The sequence below is a fragment of the Alternaria incomplexa genome, assembly GCF_024043165.1.
Source record: "Alternaria incomplexa strain BMP 0042 chromosome Unknown scaffold_10, whole genome shotgun sequence".
In the NCBI taxonomy this organism is placed as follows: Eukaryota; Fungi; Ascomycota; class Dothideomycetes; order Pleosporales; family Pleosporaceae; genus Alternaria; species Alternaria incomplexa.
In genome coordinates, this window is record NW_026249859.1 from 1,208,381 (window position 1) to 1,234,084 (window position 25,704).

General features: G+C 53.4%; 10 protein-coding genes across 10 annotated transcripts; 3 read left to right on the forward strand and 7 right to left on the reverse strand.

Annotated features, from left to right (window-relative positions):
- Positions 1-440: 440 nt before the first annotated feature.
- On the reverse strand, positions 441-3,464 carry J4E90_007300 (uncharacterized protein; the record flags this gene model as incomplete). Its single annotated transcript, XM_051436840.1, has 1 exon — positions 441-3,464. The coding sequence occupies one exon, from the start codon at positions 3,462-3,464 to the stop codon at positions 441-443; it is 3,024 nt and encodes a 1,007-aa protein (XP_051289586.1).
- Positions 3,465-4,518: 1,054 nt separating this feature from the next.
- On the forward strand, positions 4,519-6,947 carry J4E90_007301 (uncharacterized protein; the record flags this gene model as incomplete). Its single annotated transcript, XM_051436841.1, has 7 exons — positions 4,519-4,708; positions 4,755-4,793; positions 4,846-4,905; positions 4,953-5,321; positions 5,370-5,955; positions 6,004-6,299; positions 6,364-6,947. 7 exons carry the CDS (start codon positions 4,519-4,521, stop codon positions 6,945-6,947), a joined length of 2,124 nt encoding a protein of 707 aa, XP_051289587.1.
- A 158-nt stretch (positions 6,948-7,105) lies between these two features.
- Positions 7,106-9,445, reverse strand: J4E90_007302 (uncharacterized protein; the record flags this gene model as incomplete). The annotated part of the gene is made up of 3 exons (XM_051436842.1): positions 7,106-7,810; positions 8,474-9,139; positions 9,236-9,445. The coding sequence occupies 3 exons, from the start codon at positions 9,443-9,445 to the stop codon at positions 7,106-7,108; spliced, it is 1,581 nt and encodes a 526-aa protein (XP_051289588.1).
- Positions 9,446-10,796: 1,351 nt separating this feature from the next.
- Positions 10,797-12,948, reverse strand: J4E90_007303 (uncharacterized protein; the record flags this gene model as incomplete). Its single annotated transcript, XM_051436843.1, has 3 exons — positions 10,797-11,955; positions 12,009-12,475; positions 12,523-12,948. The coding sequence occupies 3 exons, from the start codon at positions 12,946-12,948 to the stop codon at positions 10,797-10,799; spliced, it is 2,052 nt and encodes a 683-aa protein (XP_051289589.1).
- A 1,313-nt stretch (positions 12,949-14,261) lies between these two features.
- On the reverse strand, positions 14,262-16,114 carry J4E90_007304 (uncharacterized protein; the record flags this gene model as incomplete). The annotated part of the gene is made up of 3 exons (XM_051436844.1): positions 14,262-14,582; positions 14,635-16,004; positions 16,069-16,114. 3 exons carry the CDS (start codon positions 16,112-16,114, stop codon positions 14,262-14,264), a joined length of 1,737 nt encoding a protein of 578 aa, XP_051289590.1.
- Positions 16,115-17,732: 1,618 nt separating this feature from the next.
- J4E90_007305 (uncharacterized protein) lies at positions 17,733-18,475 on the forward strand (the record flags this gene model as incomplete). The annotated part of the gene is made up of 2 exons (XM_051436845.1): positions 17,733-18,083; positions 18,137-18,475. The coding sequence occupies 2 exons, from the start codon at positions 17,733-17,735 to the stop codon at positions 18,473-18,475; spliced, it is 690 nt and encodes a 229-aa protein (XP_051289591.1).
- A 218-nt stretch (positions 18,476-18,693) lies between these two features.
- On the forward strand, positions 18,694-19,956 carry J4E90_007306 (uncharacterized protein; the record flags this gene model as incomplete). The annotated part of the gene is made up of 1 exon (XM_051436846.1): positions 18,694-19,956. One exon carries the CDS (start codon positions 18,694-18,696, stop codon positions 19,954-19,956), a length of 1,263 nt encoding a protein of 420 aa, XP_051289592.1.
- A 406-nt stretch (positions 19,957-20,362) lies between these two features.
- On the reverse strand, positions 20,363-22,402 carry J4E90_007307 (uncharacterized protein; the record flags this gene model as incomplete). Its single annotated transcript, XM_051436847.1, has 1 exon — positions 20,363-22,402. One exon carries the CDS (start codon positions 22,400-22,402, stop codon positions 20,363-20,365), a length of 2,040 nt encoding a protein of 679 aa, XP_051289593.1.
- Positions 22,403-23,425: 1,023 nt separating this feature from the next.
- On the reverse strand, positions 23,426-24,346 carry J4E90_007308 (uncharacterized protein; the record flags this gene model as incomplete). Its single annotated transcript, XM_051436848.1, has 2 exons — positions 23,426-24,108; positions 24,304-24,346. The coding sequence occupies 2 exons, from the start codon at positions 24,344-24,346 to the stop codon at positions 23,426-23,428; spliced, it is 726 nt and encodes a 241-aa protein (XP_051289594.1).
- Positions 24,347-24,845: 499 nt separating this feature from the next.
- On the reverse strand, positions 24,846-25,641 carry J4E90_007309 (uncharacterized protein; the record flags this gene model as incomplete). Its single annotated transcript, XM_051436849.1, has 2 exons — positions 24,846-25,247; positions 25,297-25,641. 2 exons carry the CDS (start codon positions 25,639-25,641, stop codon positions 24,846-24,848), a joined length of 747 nt encoding a protein of 248 aa, XP_051289595.1.
- Between the last annotated feature and the right edge of the window lie 63 nt (positions 25,642-25,704).

Below are 25,704 nucleotides of genomic sequence, written 5' to 3' on the forward strand. Positions count from 1 at the left end.
TTTGTGCTCGTCGGCCTTGTGGAACGTGGAGCTACTTGCCATTGGCACTCATTTCGTCTACCTTGCCTGCTCCTGGAGCTTCCCTCTGTGGCTTGAACGAAAACAGGCCTTTGGCACATCTTATAAAGACTTGTAATGAATTAATTCTTGGGAATCACAAATGAAATCGCGCGCCCCCTTCATCACTTGTCAGTGACGCTGCCATCTATGGATCCCAAATAACGCCGTGGGGTATGTACCTCAGCTAAGATGTGCTGCGAAGCCTGCCCGTCTATAATGGCATTGCTCTGCGATACCATACGCCCAAACCAAACCAAACCAAACTATACCAATCCGATCCAACCGTGAACAAACGAGAAAACGTACAATACAATATGTAGGCCCAGGGTATCAATGTAGAATATTAAAAGCCACCTCTTCTCTCTCTCTTTTTCCTTCATCTAGTGATCGCCTAAACCGGGCTTACCACCCTTCATAAAGACACGCTTGGTCGCACCAACCTTGCCTAAATCACCAAATTCTGTCTTCTTTCCTCCTACAGCGCTGCCAGGGCGGCTGTCACTCCTACTGTCGGTGCGCTCGAAATTTGGATGGCTTGAGGTAATGACGTTGCTACTCACGGTGCGAGCCTGCTTCATCATGCCCTCAATCCACTCCAGCTTCTCGCCGCTGAGATCTAATTTCTTGGCTGATGGGCCCGCCATTCCGACTTCCCTACCCTGCCAGGAACTGCGAGACGAAGTTGTCGAGGGTATCGCCGGGTCTTCAGTGGTGGCACCTGGTGTTCCAGGAAGGAAGCTGGGCATCGGCGGTGGCGCTTCGTCGCTTGTAAAGGCTAGACCAGATGACTTGACGGGTGTGGTGGATGGGCTGGCCAGGGGAAAGCCAACGCTGATGCGTCTTTCCATCTTACTCGCCCTGCTGTCAGGTCTCGTCGGCGAACTATCGGGGTTCTTCACCTCCAGACCCAGTACCTCAAATTTGCCTTCGCTTGCTGTCCTGCGGCCGTGGTGCTCAGCGTACTGGCGCAGGTACTCGCCTAGGTCAGACCAACCACCGCCGACACGCACCATGACACGTTCGCCATTCTCGCCAACGCGGCGGATGAACAGCTTGATCGGCTGTTCTTTGCCAGGTTGTGTGAGATGATACAGTTTGATGTCGTTGTCGCCTCTCGCAGCTGCAGCCGACCTCCGTCCTGAAGCAGCGTTGTTCAACTCGAATTCAGTCTTTGCAGGGGACAGTGTGAGCTCAGGTGACTTGAGGCCGCTGACTGAGCGAGCTGCGCGTAGATAGCCACGACTGCTTTTCGCGAGAAGGCCACGCGCCGACTTGATTTCGGGCGCATCGGGGCCTGGGCCTGACCTAAGCCTAATGTGAGCGGGAATAGTCGTGAGGATGTCGGAGATCTTTCGCTCAAGTTCTTCAGCGCTGTTGTTAGCTTTCTGAGCAAAGTGCGTCGGTGGCCATGGAGCGCTTGATGTGTCATCAGCAGTGGTCTTGACTGGCCGACGCTTCGCCATGGCTGCATTCAGTTCAGGACGTGGCGCTCTCATAGAACGGTTAGTGGCGTTTCGGACTGAAGGAGACTCCTCGATGGTACTAGGTGGGCTTGAATCAGGCGACATATCTGTGGACAGCGAACTAAGGCTGCCTCTCCATGATCGCGGCGTTTGAGGAGGCTCCATAACGGGGCTGTCCTGTCCATCGTTCTTTGTAATCGTGGGATTGCCGAAAAGCGCCAGAGGTTTGGGCCTGCCTTGTAAAGATGCTTGGGATGAATGGTCGTCAGTCTCTGTATGGATGGCGACTTCTTCGGGGCCTTCATCAAGATCGTACTGTACAACAGTGTCGCCTTCTTCGAACTCCGAGTCTTCGTCAACAGAGGCCGGTCCTGGTTCGAAGCTCATCTTCTCTAGATGTGTGGTCGCAGTAGGGGACTTCGATGGTGACGCGAAACCTTGTGCCAGCTCGTGTTCGGTAACATAGGTCTCACCCGAGACTTGTCGTGCGTTGCTGGAGCCGATGGAGGTATGAAGTGTTGAGTTGCTGCTGCTCGATGCGTTCATGGCATAGTCTCCAGAGAAGATCCCACGCTGGGGCGCACTGAAGTAGTCATCCTGCATGGCGTTGTGGCGGCTGCTCTGCGAAGCAAGCTTCGGTGGCGGCGATTGGAGTGTAGATGCGACAGAGTCGATTCGAGCATTGAGAGCATCCAATCTGGATGTAGTAGCGGATTGCACAGCCGCAGTGGGTGCGACAATGGACACATCGTTACCAGCATTGACTGATGAGGATGCTGTTGTCAATACCCGCTCGCCGCTTGTATGCGCAGTCGTACCCGCATCGGCCTCTGGTTGTAGCGCAGGTTCAGGGGCGCCCTTCTCGGTAGTGTTAAAACCTTCCGCCCGTCTCCGAACCTCGAGATCGATTATCCTCCTTCTTGATTCGTGTTTCCATTGCCCATAGTCAGCCTCTGTCGTTTCAAAGACGTCTATCCAGTGCTCCGGTAGACTGTCCTCTTGTCCTTCGAGTGTATCGAGCATCTTGTCTAGTTGCCTCCCCAAGTCGCTGACCTTCTGATGAAGCACAAGCGATATGGTATCTACTGCCTTTTTCCACTGCTCAAATGCAGCGTCGGACGTGTCTGCTGGTGCCTCGATGGCATCCCAGCCTAGCCGCATGGCTTCTTGCGCCGTATCGAGTTCGCCGGTGTAACGCGGGGCTTCGCGGAGGATGGAGACGCGGGCGGTCCACGTGCTTAGGCGGGCTTTGAGCTGGGCGTGGTGCGGTAGGGCGGATAGGAGGGTCTGGGTGATGAGAAAGGAGAAGTCGTCCATGACCTTGTAGTGCTGGCGGTTGGCCTCGTAGCCCGCAGAGGACGGCCTCGACCTGCCTGCCGGGTGCATATCCAGCACGTGCTCCTTCAGCTCTTCGACGTCAAGCTTGAGCATCTCGTCGGCGATGTCGTCGAGGCGCGCCTCGTGTTGCTCCACCTCGACCGACAGCATCGAACCCCAGTATTCTAATGGCGGCATGACATTGCCCATGTCGGAATCGGCGACGTGCTCCTTGATGCGCAGCTCGATGCTTTTCCTCCTCTGCTCGCGGACCTGGGCGCTGGGCTGCTCGAAGCTGCCCGACCACCCCCATTGCTCAATCTCGGCGCACCATATCTTCAGCCGCTGCGCAGCCTTTGCGACGCGCGATCCCAAGTCTCTCTCGGCGGCGGTGAGGGTCTCGATGCAGGAAAACATTTTGTATTCGTCGCGTGTTGTGTCGAACGGCATGGGCTTTTGTGTGAAGGCGCGGAGGGTCGTCTCGGGCGACAGGTCGCGGAGGCGGGTCTCTTCCGAGCTGCCATACGTTCTGCCTCTTCTGCCGGCGGGCGACATGGCTGGTGATGGGACGCGACGGGGTGTGAGGGGCGGGATCATGCGCATAGGCGACCGAAAGACGTCCATGATGGCGGTTGGTAAAAGTTGAAAGAGCGACTGGTGACAAGGAAGGTACAAAGGAGAAGAGTCTCAGACAGAGAAGGTGCGGCTGGCTTTGTCGCTATCAATGCGACGGTCAGTGGTTCGTATCCTTTGTCTCCTTCCTGTTGCCGTCGTGTTTGCGCTGCCGGCAGCCCAATGTTTATTGACTGACGCAGTCTTCGCCGAACATCTTGCGCCGTGCACTCTTGCATTGGTTCACCCGCCATTCGATATGACTAAGCCCAAAAGCGTGCTAGCTGTAGATCACTTTCGGACTCGACTCCTGCGCCCTCACCAACATTGCGCGTTATCGCATTGAGATGGTACCTTGATGGACCGCAGAAAACGTATAACTGAGATGCTCCGCTCATTGTTCTTGAGCTCTAGTTCTGTCTCTTCTACGCTGCCAAGTGCATCGCGGAATAAGGACGCGCCCATCACGCGTCTCCGCACTCCCCCGCATTCAACTTCACCCGGCCATCCTCTGCTCTGTGCCGTCTACGCAGAACCATATCATACTTTCCACCACCGTTACTTTTCTTCGGACGGCTTTCGGGTCAGCCTCTGGCGACGTGCACGGAACGGCGGCGTCGGTATGCGCGCTTTTCCGATCTGCTATCTGACCGTCAGATTTTGACCGCAGAAGATACGTGCATCGAAGCGGCATCTCTTCCTCATTTCAGAAGCTACCCCACCACCTATATCGTCATTGCTCTCTGCCAAGCACCTTAATGCTCCGCCCCGCGTTCATATCTCTCTGACCTTCCAGAGTGCGTTAGCCAATTGCCTGTATACCTCGTGGTTACGCAGTGCCTGCGTCCAGCTACAGCTACCCGCATGTCGGGATACGATGGCACGAAAGAGCAGGGAACTCGCCAGGCTCACCTGCTCTCAGTAGAAGCAGCTATTCTCGGAATGGAAACCTTGACGTTATCGTACCGAACGCCGACGGAACTGCCTGCAAGTACTTAAACTACCATGCGACCGACCGTTGTGCAGTACCCTTCTGCCTCTGTGAAGTGTGCATTTGTCAGTCAATATGAGAACGGCACTTCTAGCGCTCGCTGCCATTGGCGCTCAAGCCTGCCAGCGTGAACGGGCATTCTTCCATCACCCGCATAAGCATGTCAAGAGGCAATCTGTCTTTCCTCCAGCATTGACACCCAATGAAGAGATCTTGCTGAACTCGTTTGATTCCGTCTCGATATCGGAATGGTCATACTACTACAGTATGGCTCCCAGGCCCGACACAGACTGTATGCTAACAAAACGCAGCCCATGGCCAGCATTTGGCCGGTCAGAACGAGTCAATGGGTATTTGAAGCCTTTCCGGGTCGATCCGACATGCAACTAATCCTTGACACAGCACAGTGGACGGCTGACAAATGGTCCGAATATGGCTTCACGTCAAGGCTCGACGAATACTGTATGAAACCGATGATGGTCGTCGCGGCAGGCACTAACGAGACGCAGATGTCTTCCTTAATTATCCTGTATCGAACTCGCTACAGCTTACCTATGCCAACGGTAGTACTTACACCCCGACCCTCTTGGAAGATGTACTGGAAGAGGACGAGACCACGAGCTATCCCAACAGTGTCCCCGTCTTCCATGGCTACAGCTTCACAGGCAACGCATCTGCAGAATACGTTTACGTCGGAAGAGGCCAGCAGGTCGACTTTGACCGTCTCGAAGCTCTTGGTGTCGAACTTGAGGGCAAGATCGCTCTAGCAAAGTACGGTGGACCATTCCGTGGGCTGAAAGTCAAGAATGCACAGGATCATGGCATGATCGGTGCTGTGATCTTCACCGACCCTGGTGATGACGGCAACATGACTGAAGGTGAGCTTGTTTCACCTCTTCCCAGAACTACCCATTGACAATATTCAGCGAAGGGAGTGGCTCCATACCCCTACGGCGGAGCGAGGAACCCTTCAACCGTTCAACGCGGATCTGTCCAGTTCTTGTCTACGTATCCCGGTGACCCAACCACTCCAGGTTACGTCTCCAAGCCAGACTCCCCACGCGCAGATCGCACCGACATCACCCCGCAAATTCCATCACTGCCTATTTCCTGGATCGAGGCTCAACCGCTTCTCCAAGCCCTCAACGGCTTTGGGACCAACGGCACCGAGGTCAACAGGACGCGGTGGGTTGGTGCTATCCCCGGCGTAGACTACTTCACTGGCGAGGGATCCGGCGCATCGCTTTCAATGAGCAATGTAATGAACGACACCTACGGTACCATCTGGAACGCAGTCGGCATCATCAACGGTACGAACCAAGACGAGGTCGTCATTGTGGGCAACCATCGTGACGCTTGGATTGTTGGCGGTGCTGCTGACCCCAACTCCGGATCCGCTGTACTCATCGAACTTGCCAAGGCATTCGGTGCTCTTGCCGAGACAGGTTGGAAGCCAATGCGAACAATCGTTCTTTGCAGCTGGGACGCCGAAGAGTATGGTCTTGTTGGAAGGTAAGACTAGAAAATTACATGAACAACCAGTGTACTAAATACTTATAGCACTGAGTGGATGGAGGAGTACATCCCTTGGCTGAAGAACGCCGCAGTGTCCTACCTCAACATCGACGTCGCTGTCAGTGGACCAATCCCAGACGTTTCCGCAACCCCAGACCTACACGCCATCGCCACCAGCCTGATGAAGAAGGTCGTGTACCCCTACCGCAACGACACCGGTCTTACCATGTATGATGTCTGGTCGCACGAAAGCGGTGAAGTCGGTGTACTCGGCAGTGGTAGTGACTATACCGCTTTCCTCCACCGTGGTATCGCTTCCATCGATATGGGTGCTGGCGGAGGTCAGTGATATATCTGTACGAACTGTATATGAAACAGATACTGACTCCATACACCTATCTCTAGGTCCAAACGATCCCGTTTACCCTTACCACAGTAACTACGACTCCTACCACTGGATGGCCACGTTTGGAGACCCTGGCTTCGTCACCCACAAGGCGATGGGCCAGTTCCTCACTCTCCTCTTGTACCACATGGTATCCGATCCCGTCCTGCCCCTCGAGCCAGCAGACTACGTCTCAGAGCTGAACACTTACCTTGAAGCTCTCGAGACGGATATCAGCAGCAGCAACTTCACCGTTGACCTTAAAAACCTCACTGCCGCTATCACTCAATTCGAAACCTCCGCCCAAGAGTTTGTCGATCTAAGAGATCAAGCTGTTGCTGCGAATGACACGGAGCTCATCACTGTGCAGAACCACAAGGCGAGGGACTTCTCCCGGGGCTTCACTTCGCAGGGTGGACTGCCCACCAGAGAGTTCTATCAGCATACTATCTTCGCTCCTGGGCGCGATACAGGATACGCGCCTGTAACATTCCCGGGTATTACGGAAAGCATCACGTTTGATCAGGATGCGGAGTTGGCGCAGGAGTGGGTGCAGAAGACTAGTGATGCGATTTTGGTGGCTGCTAGTATCCTGAAGACCTAGAGAGTCGATCTAAATGCAATACTGCGATGACGAGTTCGGTGGTAGTGGAGGGTGGAGGAGATACCCTAGTAAAGGCCTTGATAAGGAAGAGATAAGTCGTCAGTAGTAGAAAGAATAATGATAATGTATGCTGCAGACTCCAGACCTCACCTCTCGCTCTACTTCACAGTAGCAAGCAAGAACCCATCATAGGACTTCTCCCCCACCGTCTGCAATACCACACCATCCAGCCTCTCATCCTTCCCCACATTCTCCACCACCCTCTTCGCCCCCGCAATCCTCGGATCATCCGTCTCTTCCGCTAACTGCCCCTTCCGCACCACATTATCCACAATAACACATGCACCCGCCTCACACATACCCAGCGCTATATCCACATAGTTCCAGTTATTCTCCTTATCCGCGTCGATGAAGACGAAGTCGAATTTCGGCCTCTTGCCGTCTCTAACCTGCTGTGCCAGAGCAGGAAGAACGTCCATACCAGGCCCTTCTATGACGTCCACATTGTCTTCCAACCCCGCGGTCTGGATATTCGACCGTGCGACATTGGCGTGGTGCATATCGACTTCGACGCTTATTACTTTTACGTTGGGACTGGATGTTGCGAGCCAGATGGTGCTGTATCCGCCCAATGTGCCTACTTCGAGGATGTTTTTGGAACGTGCCAGGCGTGCGGTGAGTTGGAGGTATTTGCCTTGGGAGGGCGACACGGCGATGTCTGGCAGGCCTGCTTGCTGGGAGGCGTCGAGGGCGTGTTGGAGGGCGGATTGGGATGGGGATATGCGCGTGGAGGGGTGGAGGTGGCCGAACGAGTAGGTGTCAACCGCTGTCCATCGCGGGTCTTTTTCGTGGGACTGGCCTGGCTGCGGCATAGTGAGGATGCTGTTAGAGCCTCAGATATGGAAGTTAGTTGATGGTTAGTTACGCGCTCTGGATGCGCGAATTAACGCGTCTTTATAGATAAATCATGTCGGTTCAGTCGGGCATGCCAGATGTCACTCGTATCTCATAATGCATCTGCCTAAAGAGCATTGAGCAATCATTGGATAGCATCGAGGCGGGGTGGTGGAAGAGCATTCAACCAGCTCGCGGAAGCTTGCAATGGGGCGATCTGATAAGCACAACTCCGAGCTTCGATCTCCGATATCGCCGAGCATACGCAAGCAGTCCACAAGGCAAGCACGCAAGGCAAGCACGCGAAGCAAGCGACACCAACAGAGGGAAAGTAACGATTGTATCATTCAATACGCCTTCGCCATCTCACCTACATACTCATTGATCGTCTTCCGAATATCCACCTTCTTCACAGCCTGCAGGTCCTTCAACCTCGCGTGTGAAGCTTGGTGCGCGAGCCGTCGCGCTTCCGGGGGCAGGGGCGGAAGTCCTTTGTTCACGTCCAGCGACGTGACACGCGTTACGTGATTCAATGGGCTAGGCCTGTACGGCTGGTGGAAACCATATGGCATGATGTTGGTGGAGTGAGTGCTGCAAGGCCTGGGTCTGCTGAAGCTAGAGTTGTGACTCACTCTTTGGGACTTCGTGTCGCTAGGCACGCTTTGGCTTGCGCGATGGCTGTTGAGATTTCGCATGGCGTTGAGGATGTGAGCTGAGGTGGATAGATCTGGTTGGGCGTTCGACGCGTCGGCTTGTTCCCTGAACGCAGGATGGCATTCGTTGGCTGGTATCTGGCTCGCGCCAGAAGCTCGCAACTTGGTATTGGAGAGTTTGGCTTGCAACTTCTGGTCAAACTTCCCCACCAGAGTGGTGTTCATTGTGGAGTGGGATGTTGTTCTGCTGATTCGCTTCCAGAGGCCTACAGAAGATTCCTTAGGACCTGGTGAGTTTGGTCGTGTGTTTTCTTGGAGGCTGTCGTATTTTCTCTTTGGCCTCAGCCAGGATAACATGGTAGGTCTCATCCTGGTCACCTGCATGCCGATTTCCGCTTTCGAAAAGTCGACTGAGTCAGCTGATGAATCGGATGAGAAACATGATCGGGATATCTCATGGTCTTCGCTGGAACGTCGCTCATCAGACTGGTCTAGATCTTCGACATCATCCTGTCTGAGTGCCTGCTCCGTCGTTCCATCGATCCTCACAGTCTCTGGAGGATTTGGGGGTTGAAGTGGACCGTGGTGGCAGACGTCTATGCCGTTGGTCTTAAGAAGTTCCGCTCCGCAGCTTGGCTCACTGGACTGGACTCTGTCGTTTTCACCGCCGCTCGTTGTTGACGCATGCCCTTCTTTCCCAAGGGTCGACACGTCCCATTCAACAACCCCCGATCGACGTACAGAAACTCGCCATGTACTGTTGCGCGCGTCCAATTCGCCGACAGCTGTAACCTTTTCTTCCGCGAGATCGTTCTCCGGGAGGTTGTCATCATCGGGCACATATCGCGATACAAGCTCTGCAATGTCGTCAAAGCTTAGGTTCTTATTGCGGAGCAGGTAGGAGAACCTGAGCCAGTCCAAGTCGCTTGTCGGGCCGAGGGTGACCACCATTGGCGTGCGTGGTGCGTCAAGATGAAGATCTTGGAGGTATTCATGTGGCTTCCCTGTCTCCGTGCCGGTGCACTTGTCGCTCTTAGGCTTCAGCGTCGTGTCCTTGTGGACCTCAAAAGCACTATCTTTTCGTCGGCGGCCCCCGCCACAGGATTTGCAATCCGCCCAGCACCCAACATCTTCACTATCGCCGCCTCCCCGAAGAGGCCACATGTCGCCGAAGGTGTGGACAAAGGGCGAAGGCGAAGATGCCGGCGAGTCCACCTTGCGACGACCATCAAGAAATCTCACCACTCTGATAGAGTCATCGTCGTTACTGACGATCTCATTCATCAATGGCCATTGTTCCTCCTCTTCCCCTCCACAACAACTGATGCGTTCCAATTCTTTCAGTGCAGCCTCGAACCCTGATCTAGCCTCACTGAGCAATCCTCGATCGGGACGCATCGTCTCTCCTTGGTAGACCGCTACGGATCTCACTCTTTCTCCTTTGCCGCTCTCTTGCATCTTGCAATGCTCTTCACGTAATCTGATTGCGCACGGTTGGCACCGCACCAGCGTGTATGTGGGCCAATCTTTACTCTGTCCCTCGACTTGGTTTGGATCAATGACTGTATGTAAGACTCCCTTCTGGTCAGCTGGCTTTGAGACTTGAACGAACTCGTCAGGATGACCGCAGATATAGGCACGGCGGAAAGCGTATGGATATGCTGGGGGTGCAGCTATGTGAGTCGTTACAAGCTCAGTCTGCACTGCTACTACTAGTGGGTTCTTATCAGCCATGACTCCTGGTAGATAGTGGGGGTTTTGCCGCGGTACTACTCGGGAAATAACAAGAGTGAGGAATGACACATACAGTTGGATGTTGGTGTTGCAGTTTGTTGGCCACGCGGTCACTATGTTCGGGGCCGATACAACACGATTGTGCCACCTCAACGACAACGACGCACCGCGCACCACCGTGACATAACAGTCAGTATGAAGAGCGGATTTTGCAAACATTTGAAGATGCAGCGACGTCAGTCGTCTTTGTGAGGCGTCGACGTTACGCCACACATCTCGTTCCGTCGATTTAGCGTCGTTCGGGATCACCGTGACTAGGGCTATGTAAGGGTTGAAAGGCTTTTCATTCAATGCTATTGAACCCGCCGTGGCAAAGTTCATTATTACGCTGTAACAGGTAACGCCATATCACCATGTCCATCTTTGTGACGCATCCGTCCCCCGGATATCGGATGTGCAAATGACGCTTCTCCAAAACAATAACGCCGCGCTTGCTAAATGACCAGAAAATTACAAGAAGATCTAGAACAACACCGTTCTCGATAACAACCTACGCACCCTACGCACCCTACGCACCGTAGTTTTGTCCCGTACTCACGGCTGCATATCCGGCTGGCGCGTGACCCATATATCCCTGGGGGGCCAGCGGATCGTGGCTTGACATCGGGGGGCTCGTTATCGGCGGAGTAGCAAGCGGCTCCATAGCGTAGCTTTGGGGCCGCGAGTGGTATTCTGTGCTTTGTGCCGTAAGTGGCACCATGTCTTCGGGTCGTGTGCTCCACCGTGCCGTATTGCGCATCTCTTCCAACCCCGCGTCGTGCGGCACATGCCCGTGTGCCGCACCCGTCTCGTGCACGGATCCATGAGGACTATGTCCGTGTCCATGGTGTCCGGGCTCTTCATACTCCAACGCATATGGCTTTCCGCTCTTTTGGAGTTTCCAGTTGCAATAGAGTGAGCTTAGCTTGTCGCTGACTAGGATGAGGAAGAGGAATACGACGCAAATTGGTAGGAGCGCAGGTGACTCAATGACGGCATGTAATCTCTCTGTGTCGGCCATGAGAGCCAACATTGCGCCCCCAACGCCGAGGGTAAGACTGCGGGATATGATGGACGTAAAGTCGAAGAGGTCGGCCTTGTGACGGCGAATTAACAAAAGAAATATGATCAGACAGAAGAGAAGGAGGCAGAACGACGACCAGAAGTAGAGATAGACGAGCTCGAATCCTTTGAGACCGACCTCGAGGGGACTGTAGTCCTTCAGTTTGTCGACTGGTATCTTCATGCCGAGACCAGTGTATAGGCCGTTGTTGAGAAGGTGAGATACGTTCTTGAGTGCTCCGGGCCAGTCGTCATCTTCCTCGCCCATGTTGTACTCCGTGGTGTTTTGCTGAGAGCAGATGTTTGTAGCGTTACCGACACTCCAGATGGCCGACTGAGCTTGATTGTAGAAGCTCTTGGTCTCATACTTGCTGTCGAGCTCGAAATACTCCAAAAGGTACTGCAGCTTGTCTTGCAGTTTTTGACCGTCAAGATGATCCGTTTGGCAGTATTGGAGGATGGAAGTAGTAACTTTCCTGGTATTTTTGGCAACGTAGCGGGCCAGAGCAACTTGCTGCGAGCCTTCCACGACACCGACAATAGCAAGTTGGAAGGGAAAATGTAGCAGCGACCATATCTGTTGGCGGATGGTTCCGTAGTGACCGTGGGGAAAGTTGTCAAAGTACCTGAGTACTGTTAGCTCACATGCGTCATGTCTTCCATACCTGCATATACTTACAGAGCCCAAATCAACACAAGAACCACGATGATGCACATGATTAAGAAGCATCCCTCGACTTCCAATCCATGCTTCCCCATCATCCTGCTAACTGTCTTTGTGACACCAATTGCACCCTCGCCAATGACGATGATCGTCAACAAGCTCATGCGCTCCATCAAGTGGGTCTTTTTGAAACTCATCATGCGCCAGAAGCACGATATAGCAACGACTGCGATGGCTTCAAGCACCATGACGACGTACCAAACAAGGTAGACTAGGCGTCTACGATGATCGCCATCAACCTTGAAGGCGGGTGTCATGCCAGCGAATGCACCCATACCGATCGCATAGACGGCGAACATAAGAATGATCGGGAGGTAGATCTTGGTATACTTCGCTCTCCAAGTGAAGAAGAGCACCACAAGATATTGGATGGCGAGAAGACCACGGCTTATGACTAGGGTGTAGCATAGGATGCGGAAGTTCTACGTGGCTTAGTATACCTTTTCCTCAATATGGGTAATAGACTTACAGTGTTGTTTCCTTGACCTTTCGCGCTCGCTGGGTTGAACTGGCTTCCGACTAGCGCCAGACCGACAAAGACGATGAATTGAATCGTCTTGCACACACGCTCATAGAGCGAGTCCCGCGCAAACCGTACATCGTGAAGTGTGATCTGGAACCAACACGACCACAATATGCCAAAGAAACCGATGTATGCCAGCAGATAGTCGATGTCGGTAATAGAGTGGTAGGCCGTAAAAGTCGCAAGATTGGCAACAAAGAACAAATCGAAGAAAAGTTCCACGCTATTCGCTTCGTGCCGTTGAGAGAAGACGAGGTGTTCGTGATCGGCACCAACTAGCGGGGATTCGATAAACGGTGTTGTCTTGTGCAGCCGTCTAAGATGCTTTTCCGCATCAACATCGCGTTTGTGGCCGTGAAAAGTCCAGCCCATGATGCCAATTTCCCACAAAGTCGACGAGAAACAACCACAACTCAACTCCAACGGTCAGGAAAGGAGCAGCGAGGTTAAATCAAAGACAGACGGACAAGACTACCAAGACAAATACGAGCTGCCTTCGGCGCCGCAGTCAGTCTTATGCAAATCCCAATTCGCATACTACACGCGACACGAGATAGCCCCGCAAGCTATGGCGCATGTTCTATCTTAGGCTGGAGGCCCAGGCCAGCGAGTACGGTTCCGCCTTGAGTCCGCTAGCAACGGTACCAATAGCACCGCATAGCGGCGTGTTACACGGTGGGCGCTGGCGGAGCACGCATGGTGGGTTAGGTCGTGCTAAGCCGGAGGAAGCTTTCACCACCAAGCCTGCGCGGGTCGGGCTCAGCAGCAAGCCAGCGCAACAATGCTGACAGCGCTATCGTGAATCGGAAGAGCACAGATGCTGGAGTACTGGTTGTAGCGTACGTCGGTCCAATCATTGCCTCCACGTGAGGCTTGGCGCGCTGGTGTGTCGAATTAGACGGTGTGGAAGATAGGAGAGTCAGCTCAGCCCTGGGATCCGTAGACGGGCCGCTAGCGGTGCAGGCGTCCAGCGTCGAGTCTGTGGCGGAGGTGCCTCGCCAGCTAGCCTCTTCGTAAGACGAAGTCATCGCTGCAGCTGTTGAAACGCATCTTTTTATCGTGCATTGGTAGAGGTGCTGCAGTAACACTCGTACGCAGCTCACGATCACCCGTCCGCAGCCGGTCAGCTCGGCGTTCTGCGTTGCCTCTACGGCGCCTTTTGCATCCACAACCTCTTTTCGGCAGCTATCAAACCTCACCAAGCCGGCGTTGCGCAGATATCACTTCCTCCTCGCTCCCGGTCTTACACGTCCCACTCACCCTCAGAATCTCACAATACTGGGCCGAACGTGGTACCCCGTGGTCCAGAGGTGCATGCTCATGCACCTCACGCCCCATCTCCAACAGCTCGCCTGATGTGCTTACATGAAGCCCGCTATTTGCAGACGGGAGGAACCGCAAATATAGCCATTCTGGCCCTCGTTCAGAAAACATACCGAGCTTGCCTCACCCATGGAATAATCTCACAGATCGGCAAGTGTCCTCCGACTTGGAAAACGTTGTTTGCCTGTAGTCACCGCAACAATCACAACGGATGTTCAAAGAATAAAGATATTGTATTGGCTGAAACCACAACCAGCAAACGATTTCTAGATCCGCCATTTGAACGCCGCGCTGATAGACAAGGTTTGAGGGGCCTAAGCCATGCAAGTATGCTGTAAAATGCAACAGGTACGATGAAGTCTTCACTTCCGTATCAGACCAGTCCGTTCATTCGCGCCCTCGCCAATTTCCTCTTCTTCATCTTCGTCTTCGCTATCATCTTCGCTCCACCCTTCGGCTTCCAGTCCATCGCCACGAATACCGAAGCTGAGGAGGAAACCGAGGAGTGCGATTCCAGCGAAAATGCCAAAAGGCAAGGCTTCACCTTTGGGCTGCAGCTTGGTAGCGGCTGTGAAGAGCGAACCTGACACGAATGGCCCAGCAGCGCGACCAGCAGCAGAGAGCGTCTGAGCGAGGCCGTTCAGAGTACCGAGCACGTTGTGATTGGGTGCGGAGTTGGTGATCTGCACAACGTCAGCATGTGAAAGGTGTCTTGTCAGGACTCGAGTAACTTACCATAAGGAGTGCAGCTGTCAGGCCACCGACACCTGCAATCGTCTTGATAACCAACACAACACCGAGCTCAAACCACAACCACCCAGCACCCGTGCCGATGCCCTTGTATCCATTGCTTTCTTTGTATCCAACGAATGGCATGAGACCGAAGGCTGCAATAAACAGCCCCAAGCTGACTCTGTATGCCATCTTGTTGCCCATCTTGCCTCGAAGCCTGCCAAATATGCCCACCTGGAACAGTATCGTGATAGCGCCTGCGAATGACAGAGATAGTCCGACAGCCTCAGGCTTCAGCCCGCGTCCGGTAGGTGGTTGCTCTTCCGCGAAGATCGGATACAGTGAATTGTAGGAGATGTTAGCGAGTTGGAATATGAAGTACGTTATGAGAAGCAGGACTGTGTCCCGGTTCAAGATCTCCTTCCGTGTAAGTTCGTCGCCGCTACTGTGTGGGAATAGTGTAGGCGCAGATTCCCCAGAGGCGTCGGACGCGTCGTCGTCCTCGTCTACATCGTCCACACCACCGTGTGAGTTGTGGGTTTTGTGATTGCCTAGGAGGCGTCGTACGTAGGTAGGTCGCGTGGAGCTCGTGAACTGCCACATCCACGAGAACAGGTTGCCCAGTCTCTTTCCAAGAGGCGGTAGATTCTTAGCTTCCTCCAAACTCTCCTCCAAGAAGAGCATACACACTATCAGGTCAATCGCAAGGACGAGGGCCGAAAAGAGGTTCGGGAGGAGATATGGGTAGGGATTCGACTGGCTCTTGTTGAACGGGTTCTGGTAGAGCACCAAGAGTCCTCCTACGATCGGTCCCGTTATGCCACCGATACCGTAGACGACGGGCAGATAGGTGAATGCGCGCGATTGGTTGCTTCGATCCGTAATCTCGCCCAAACACGTCGACACAACGCCAGAATTTCCGTTGACCAAGCCCATCAGGGCCTGCACGAGTATAGCTTGCCAGAGCTCCCTGCAGAAGCCAAAAGCCAGAAAACAGCACATCGTCAAAAACGTGCCCGAGATTATTACCGGCTTTCGTCCGATCTTATCCGACAGCCAGCCCCAAAAGAAATTTGTTGTGAACTGTGCCAACGCGAAAGATGACGCGATGAGTCCGACGTATAGACCTGTCTGTCCATCCTTGACAGCGGAAAACGATTTCGTCATCTCAGGCAGATAAGGGCCTATTGAGTTGAGCGCCGTTTGCTCAGCCAGAGCTATGACAGCTAGCACGATGAGCTGCTTGGTCGGTAGGGGCGAATCATGGTGGGTATGGCTGCCGTCTTCGGAACGGTTGCCATCTTGACCGGACGGGGCGTCAGATGGTGGTCGGCCGCGGGATTTAGGGGGAATCGTTGGGAAGGTCGTATAATCTACATAGCGATGTACCAAGTCAGTATATATTCACTGGGTATTTCGTGTGGAGGTGTTGCCTACGGAGCGTTGACCTGCGCGCATCGAGCCCTGGCCGGTTGGATGGCATTGTCGCGGAATGTGCTACCTCAGTGAGGCCGAGTTATTACAGCAAGCTTTCGCATGCATTGGCGCAAGGCTGCTGTTGTCTATGTCGACACTAACGCGCGGGGCTGCACAAGAATGTCAGATAACTCTATAGGGGCGCGATTTGATGATGGGGTTCTTGAATGCAGGAGGCTGAAAGATGCAGTTTGCAGTGCAGATTTCAAGCTGGGATCACGCGCGGCTCAAGCTACGTCACTATCGCAGGAACCCGCTGGCTTGGCGCGAGATCTCCATCTTCGATGCGGCCTCGCGATCACGTCTCTGACTAATCAATGTCTTCTTCACATCTTCTCTTGTTGTCGACTTCCTCATTTGTCTAGACAGGTGCGATTGATCGATGCGCTGTTTGCGACTACCGTTGGCACCCCCAACGACCTCATAATCAGCAATACCACGACGCATTTCCATCTTGGATGACATTCGAGCCATGTTCGCATCATGCGAACGGGCCAGACGAAGCTAATGAGCGCGACACCGACGGTGTGCATGCCGACCGGCAGTAGAGGCTGGCAACCCAGGCACGGGGAGCCGGATGCAACTGTTCGAGGGCGATCGCAAAAAGAAAACATATAATAAACCTGTAGCGCGAATACCAGGGGTTGCGCTAGATATGTACCTTTGCTGTTCACTCAAAGAACTCTAGCTTCATGTCGCATCACTGGACGTGCTGCTGCTTGATCACCTGGTAAACCACGAACGAACACACGACATATCCAAGGACCCGGACACAAGAAAAGGAAACCAGAAGCAGCTTTCTTGGCATGCAGCAACATCAGAAATCCATGTTTCCCCACATTCCTTATTAATCACCGCAAGGGCTGACCGCTCGTCCTCAATCTATTACGCCCTGGCGGATCGCCAATGCCATTGGACACCTCGGGAACTTTAAAAGCTGACTGGCAATACAAGTCATCGGTGGATGCGGACTGTCAAGATGATCACCAGTCGCTTAAACCAGTGGAGTCAAAATGTTCGCAACTCGCTCATATCTTCTCAAACGTTGGTTGCCTTACGAAGCTGTTTGTTCTCGACATCGGAGGTGTGTGATCTTCGCATCCGCCTGATCCTCCTGTACCTCGATTACTGCTCGGCGAGGCTTATGAGCGCATTAGAACCAATACAACCATGCGACTTAGATTACACTGCAGCCAAAGTGCTGGCTCCGGGCATCCATGTGGAGATTTCGGTTTTAAGATGTTCAACAAAATTTGGAGTATAAAAAGTCTAGTGAATCCCTCATAGAAATGTCAAATAGTCAGAAGACCCAGTTCAGAGCCGCAGGTACACCGTGGTCTTTGTTTGAAGGCCTCTCTTCTACTTGGATCCCCACTTGGTTGCCGCTTCACATCTCCTCCTACTCCCTGACTTGCTACTTCTCGCCCACTCTCTTCTGGACCTCACTATATTCGCACCAGATCATTCTAAACATGCGATACTCCACCTTATTCCCGGCTCTATTGGCCATCCGCTCAACTCTTGCAAGACCGAGCCAACCCGATATCGCCAACACCACAACTTTACCCACTCACTTCGGTCTACTTGTATTTCCACACTACCAAGCTCTCGACATCTTCGGCCCCATGGACGTCCTCAACTCACTCTTCATGTACTACCGAAACACCTCCATTGTGCCGCAGTTTACAGTCTTCAGCAAGACCATGGATCCGGTGACATCGGCCATGACGGATGGAGGCTTTGGTCAGAAACTTTTGCCCACTATGACATTTTCGGACTATCTGGTGAGTTATGATGGTCGTGTGCAAGTGAATACGACTAATTGGAAGAAGAACAAGCAAAACGAAAATGGTGGTGGCGACATGCCTTCTACGACAGACAAGGGCGCAATCGATGTCCTCTTCGTCCCTGGCGGAGGAGGGACTCGTAGAGACATGACTGAGGAGATCAACTTCGTCAAAGCCACATACCCAAACGTATTTACTCGTCCTCTGACCATCCTTCCGATTACTAATAAGCTACCCCACAGCTCAAATACATCGTCTCCGTCTGCACCGGCGCCACACTCCTCTCGCGCGCAGGCATTCTTGACGGCCGCAAGGCAACTACGAATAAGGCTGCCTGGCCCTGGGCTACATCGACCGGTCCCAACGTAGACTGGGTACCAACTGCGCGATGGGTCGAAGACGGCAATATTATCTCGACCAGTGGAGTTTCTGCGGGTATCGATGGAACGTATGCGTTTGTCAGTCGCGTGTATGGGGAAGAGGTTGCGCATTTCTTGAGTTTGGCTCTGGAGTACAACCGTGAGCTGGATCCGCATCATGATCCTTTTGGCAAGGTTTGGGATGTTCCGGGTGCTACTTAAATTAAGGTGTGTCGTAGGATGAGTAGAGTGAGAAACCGATAGGAACTGGTGGTGTATGGGGATACCCAATAGGATAGCCCAATCTCACTGCATCTGCGCCTGCATCATCGTGCGTCTGCACAACCGGCTGACCGGTAGCCTTCCAAGGTTCTCTACAGTCGCAATTTACTCTCTACTTTCTCTTCTGTTCTTCCCACATACTTGACGCTTATTTTCCAATGGAGTCGTCTCTACAACTCCCAGATCACACATGTCTTCCTTTCCGTGGCGTAGAGAACGACGATAAAGCCTTTCGACCATTAAACCCCGAATCTAGAGAGATACGATGCGTTATCCTGTTGCCTGGATCTGGAGCCGACCCTATCGCATGCGAATTAGTGTATACCAGCATTGATAAAGATAATACCACCCGCGTTGAGTACGTTGCGCTATCGTACTGTTGGGGGGACGTCGAAGATACCGTGGAAATCTCGTTGCAAGGCCCGACGACGAAGTCGTCCGATACGGGTCAAGAGCCCATCACCGCGCCCTTCCGGATCACGCGACACCTCCACTCTGCACTTACTGCCTTGCGTAACGAGAGACGACAGTGTTTCTGGATAGACGCGTTGTGTATCAACCAGCAAGACCCGCATGAGAAGACGCATCAGGTTCAGTTCATGGGCAACATCTATTCGTCGGCTGAGTCAGTTTTGGTGTGGCTAGGCCCAGAAGATGGATACAGCCGCTACCTGCTGAGAGCGTGGAGAGCACATCTACAGCCTCTAGTCTACAGTTATGACAGTAAAACGCTAGTCGACAAGATTTACGAAGAACTGTGTAAGAGTACACACACTTTGTGGACTGATTTGGAGCGAGACGAGGCACTCAGCGAACTTGCGCTCGACCTTGATCAGGAGAGATTGGATGAGACGGCCTCACCCGACCGGTACAAGCAAGCACTATGGGTTAGCTTCGACGGGCTTTTCAGTCGACCATGGTGGAGCCGAATTTGGGTTGTGCAGGAGGTCTATTTGGCTCCTATGGATGAAGAAGGCGGTCGCAAGGTCGAGTTTCGAATTGGAGACCACGTTTTACACTGGAAGGAAATAATGCTGATAAACATGACACTGCTTCATATCATCAGACTACCGGATGACTATAACCCTGCTACACTTCCTTCCTGGGATGAGATCTGGAATCGCTGGAAATTTCTTATCTTCATGGGCGAGGCAAACAAGCAGTTCTCGTTGAGTCAACTACTCAAGCTGACAAGTGTATTTCACGCTTCAGATCCCCGGGATAAACTCTTCGCCTTGCTTCTGCTGGCTACAGACACCAGAGATTGCTTCCGGCAAGAGCCTCTTATCAATCCAGACTACACCAAACCAGCAAAAGCTGTCTTCGATGACCTCATGATATTTTGGGAGCTAAACCTTAAGACGCACGAGATCCACTTTGACGAGGGAGGGGTCGTGTACCAGTATAACTGGTTGAGTTAGGATGGCAGTCTGCACGAATCTTCCCTACGCAGATACAGGTTTGTTGTCACATAAGCGTTCTCAAGCATGTACTTACCTATAAATCTGGTTCAGAGTAATGATGTCTAGAATGGACATAACGTCTCGATATACCAGGGACGTTAGTGAGGCGGACAACGATGGTCAGTTTAGTATACTAATGTCAGTCATTTGCACACAAGCGGGTAGCATACCATCATCACAGCCGACTGCGGACGTTCTACTTCCAGAATTCGCATTAATGATGACATTCTAATGTACAGCTTCGGGAGCTTACTGACCTTTCATGCCCACGGCAGCACCATCCGGACAACCGTTTGTTAGCCACCGTCGAGCCTTCCTCATATCGGCAATATGGGTGGAGGTTTGGGGATCGATCATCCAAACTTTACTGCAGACGAACACCAGCAGTACCCTTCTTCTTCGCCTGATCATCAAACGCATTCCCCAACCCACCGCCCCCACTCCTACTCGCCTCAAGCGAACTCTCAGCCATCTTCTTCTTCTCAGCAGCAACCTTATCAAGTTGCTTCTTCGTCTTCGTGTTTCCACTGCCCTTGCCGTGGAACTGGTGACTGAGCTGCTTGAAAGCTTCTTTCTGGTTCATGTGGCGGCCGTGTTCGTCAACATATTTCAGTTCAATGTTGGGCGTGTACTCCTTGTTAAAGAGCTCAGCGAGACGGCGACTCTCTACCATCTCGGCGCTGGTGTTGTTTTTGCGGGCCCATTCTTCGCGCTCGCGCGGCGTCATGTTGTTCCAGCGGGCGGAACCTCGTTCGCGTTCACGGGCGATCTTGCGTTGGCGCTCAGCGTCCGCTTCGGCCTTGTTCTTGTCGGCAATGAACTTTTGGCGGTCGCGGTACATGGCGTTCTTGTCGGAGGCGTCGGACTCTGTGACCAGACCTCGTTGCTTGAGTAGGGCGAGAGTGGCACCTAGACCTTGGTCGACAGTCTTTTCTGCCTCGAGACCCGTTTCGGTAATGTCTGTGGAGCGAGCGCGCGAGATGCTGCGGTTGCGGGCCTCTTCTGCTTCGGCGGCTTCAGCGTAGGATTGGCCCATTTCGACATCACCGTCTTCATCAGCGACGGGGACATCGCCCATAGACTTTGTGCCCTCCGAGATGTGACTGGACTTTCTGCGCTTCCGGCGGGCTTCCTCCTCGTCGGCATCGCCTGCAGCACCTAGGTTTTGTACGAACTCGGTTGTTTCGTCGATAACAAGGCCGCCATCACCATCTTCTGTTGATTCCACAACGTCTGGCTGGGGCGTTGATGCGTCTTCACGTAATTGCCGTGCAAGATCTTCCGGTCGCATCTTCTTGCGCTTCTTGAGTGCCTTTTGACGCTGCGCCGCGAGATTCGCTTGGAGGTCGTCGTCATCCACGAACGACTCGTCGAACACCTTTTTCTTCTTCTGTTGTAGCGCGGATGATTCACCACCGTCAATGTCCATGTCGTCGCCAGCTGCAGTGTCTTCTGCAGGCATAGCAAGCATTTCCTCATCATCTTCGACGCGTTCTCGCTTGGATTTCTTGCCCTTCTTCTTCTTAGGCTTCTTCATCTTGACTTCGGAAACGTCCATGTAATCGTTGGTGGGCGCATCCTCTTTGAGTATGTCCAGACTGATCGCAACCTTCTTTGGTCTTGAAGCGCCCGCGACTTCAGCCTGCACGTCTTCAACAGTTCGGCCCTTGCCGTCCAATGTGAACGCATTGCGCTTCTTGCCCTCAATCTCCTCGTCGTATTGTGCAAGTATCGACTTCTGGCCTCCCTCGTCCATATCGTTGGGGTCGTATGCGCGCTTCCGCTTCTTCGAATCGAGTCGCTCTTGTAGTCGCTCCTTTTCTCTGAGTTCAACCGCCTCTAGCTCGTCATCGTCTTCCGCATCGACTGCAGTGTCCTTGAGAACGAGGATCTGGTCCTCGTCGTCGAATTGGTCGATCTCGTGTCCGACTTTGACACCAGCAAGGTCCTTATCGGTATATTGCATGGCCTCAAGCGCCTGGCGCTCGCGCTCTTCGAGCTCCTTGCGCATCTGCTCCTCCTTGGCGATCTTCTTCTGGCGCTTCTTGCTGCTCTTCAGCCAGGCCAGGTCATCGTCGACGTCTGCTTCGTCCGCCAGCCCCTTGCCCTCGAGCTTTGCAAAGCGCGCCGCCTTTTCGCGCTCCTTCTTGATCGCCGCGGCGCGTTCTTCACGTCTTATCTTGGCCAGTCGCGCTTCTTCCAATTTCTTCCAATTGTCCGAAGCGGCGGCCTGGCGCGTGTCGATGGTGCTCGCAGGCTCTTCGTCTGAGTCGTCGCCATTTTGCGCCGCCTTGAAGTCCAGGCCGGGGGCTGCGGGTGCTGCAGGCGTGCTTCCACCGGGGAGAGCAGAGAGGCCCATAGACAGACGAATCTTGTTCGCCTCGTCGATGGATAGGTCCGCCATGGCTGATGCGGTCGTGATGTCCTGTCGCAACGCAGAGGTTTATGGTCCTGGGAGGCCTGGAAGGAAAGTTGTGACGGCGCCGGAAGTTCGGGATCTTCAATACACTTTCGAGCAGTGTGCAGAAAGGGTCGTCGCAAAGAGTGAAGGCACACTCAGTATTCCCCAAAGGTGAAGTTCGGTAATAGGTGCCTACTCGTGACCTGCGGGCAACATCGCACCTCAGCCCACACATTTCCCGCCAAGCCACTACCCACTAGCGCGCCGGGGTTCAGCCGAGCGACATAAAAAAAGTTGCGCGTCCTCACCCATCGAGTTCTCACCACAACGCCCTGTGTTAACGTCTCCTGTCCACGTCCTTTCGGGGAGCCGTGTGATGGTTGAGATGTTGACAGTTCGTCCATCATGGAGCCTTCTTCCTCAATAGAACGCTTCGGACGACAGGCAGCGCAGAGCAACTTTGGCAGCTTCCGGCAGCCTGAGCTCACCGTTCACGCGGTTCGAGCTCGGTGTATGGTTGTCTGTCAGGCAGACTGATTCCGTTTCCCTTTTGCTAGGCCGTTGGCCACTGATGCTTGGGACTAACCCAGTCGGCTACATGCCATCTTCATGAGTGATGCTTTGCGATTGCGCAGCTTTGCGCTGGTTGATCGTGAAGTCTGATAACTTTCCATGCGACTAGCTGGAAAAGCGCGACGGACGCGTTTACGCGTTTTGGAGGAATTGCATCATGCGCGAAGTCATGTGAATGCGCTTGATATGCGAAAGAGCCGTAGAGGCTGATTTGAGAATGAAGCCGGCCTCTGCGCAGAAGCCGCCGCTGCCCCATGCATCAACGAGCACCAACATGTCATAATCACTGGGCACATGGTCTCGTATTGACGTCGTGATATGCCATACAATATACATATGTTACAATATCTCAGCCTGAAGCCGCTAGATTGCAGTCCAATTGCTGGTAGAAGACCACATAGCCTCCTCGTGTTTCTCATCTCAATCCTTCGTAACTTCTCCCATACCACACACTTAGTTGGCAGCCGGTGCCTCACCCCTCGCCAACTTGAGCAGCTCAGCCTCTCTCCGCTCCTTCAGCAACTTCTCCCTGACCAGCACTCTATCCGCCTCCGACCTCTCCTTGAACTCCTCAATCTCCTTCATCTCAGCGAGCTCCTCCTCCGTTGCTTTAATTTCCACTGCGCCTATCTTCTCCACTAGTGCCTCCAAGATCTCGCTCTCCGACTGGTCTCTCATGTCAATCGAGAACGTGGGTTTCGAGGTATCGGGTACGAGCGTATTGCGCGGGTTTGGTGTGGCGGACGGTGGTGAAGCGTCTGATTGTTGTGTTGTAGGAGAGTTGGTAGAGCCAGCCGATGGCTGTGTTTTGGTTGCTGTGAAAATGTGTAGGAGCGAGGGACCGTCGGGGTTATTGTGTCGCGCGACTTCCATTGGGATGGATGGATTACGGTATTTCATCCGGGGCAGCATATTGCGCCAGAATTTCCTGTTCGTAGAGTAAGCGCTCGATCTTGTCATTGCGTACAATTGCCAGCTCTCAAACATAGTGCTTGAATTGGCCTCATATTCTTGGCCGTCCTCCGGTACATGTAACGGAGCAATGCCAACATACCTTGCCCCTCTATGTCCTCCGTAGAGTTTTGTGTTGAATTCCATGCTAATCTTCGACACCTCTTTGGGCAGTATGAGCGCGCCTGGTCCACATCTTATCCATAATAACTGTCGCAGATGCTAATGTCAGCATTGTTACAATTCAGGTATCTCGAGTTGGTCGGGTTCGATTGTAGGCTTCGACGTTTTCGGAGGTGTCTGCGGAGGTGGATCTTACGTACGTGCTGCGGTGCTTGTTAGTCTTGCCAAACGAGTAGACATGCAAGGAGATTAGCTACTTGCCTCGCGTAGCTTGCGCATGCGCTTCAATATGTGCACCATGGTTGCTGTGATGTGATATTGGACTGGGGTTGCGGAGTTCGAGAGATTCTCGGGCATTGCCCGTAGCGCGATCGTGTCTTGGCAGCCCTGCAGATGAGATGCATCAACTGTTCACTCAAAAAAGAACATTCGGTATAGATAGTAGTATAAGTGAGCATTGCAATGATTGAACGCCTTCCCAGGTATCTGAGCTACATCATTCTTCCACTAAACATATCCAAATCTCCATCCCCATTTGCCGAGTACTTCCACGAGCCAGTCCAGGACAAGTCCACTTCCAAGACTGTATTCGCATCGCTCTGTTGGGTATTGTGTGCGATCGCGCACGATGTTTGTCACGTTCCTGTCGTGCGACTCTACTTCACAGGAAGCAGGAGTGTAGGCTTTTACCGAGCAGGTTGTGCGGCGGCGGCACGCGTCTCTGCGGGAGTTGGTCCCGCCATGCGCTTGCTCCTGGAATTGGGATTAGCATGTGCATTGCATCTCAGAGTAATTCGGCTTACATGAATGACCTGCTGAGGAAGGAGATGATGATCATGGGCATCCACGAGGGCATCTTGGAGAATCCCCAGGTGACGTATGCGTAAGGAATGGCAAGGTTGTACTGCTGGAGAGCACCGTTGAAGGGGTGGAAGGGACCCTCGTATGGGGTGACCTGCTCAATCTCGTTGTCAACGATGAGCTTCTTGAAGGTCTCGGTGGTGGTGCTGGTGCGGTTCAAGGGCTTGTAGCGAACGACGGGGACGGGCGCGGACTGGTCAGCCATGGGCTTGGGGACCTGGAAGTAGTAGAGCGCCGGTGCGCCGACAGACCATGCGTTGCAGAGGAGAGGCTCGGTTTCGCAGTCAAGGTACGCAAACTTGGGCGCATCAGGCTTCGCAGCCATGATGGGGAGAGAAGCCTGGCTGATGTTAGTGTCGGTCATCTGTATGTTCGCATGCTATACGTACATTCCATGCCTTGGTTGCGTTGCCACACAGGCCAAAGCAGGTAGTGTTGCCGCCGGTGGTGAAGATGAGCCAGTCCTGTGTTGTAGGAGGACTGGCGGTAGCGTCAACAGTAAGCGTCTCTTTCCAGTTCTCCAGAGTAATTGGGTACTGGATGGCGGCAGCTGCGTTGGAGGCCACCTTGCTCGTTGCGGTGTCGACTGGCGCCGACGGCATGGAGGGGATGGATGCGGACACGGCGGCCGTCGCCTTGTTGAAGAAGCCCTTCACCTTGTCAAGGAGAGGCACCTGCTCCTCGGCGACAGCGAGCGCCGGGAGAGCGAGAACGAGGCCTGATGAGAAGCGCATGTTGATTGTGTGTGGAGGGAGGTGTGGTGTTGAACTGCGAAAGCTGCGGGTGGTATGCTTGCG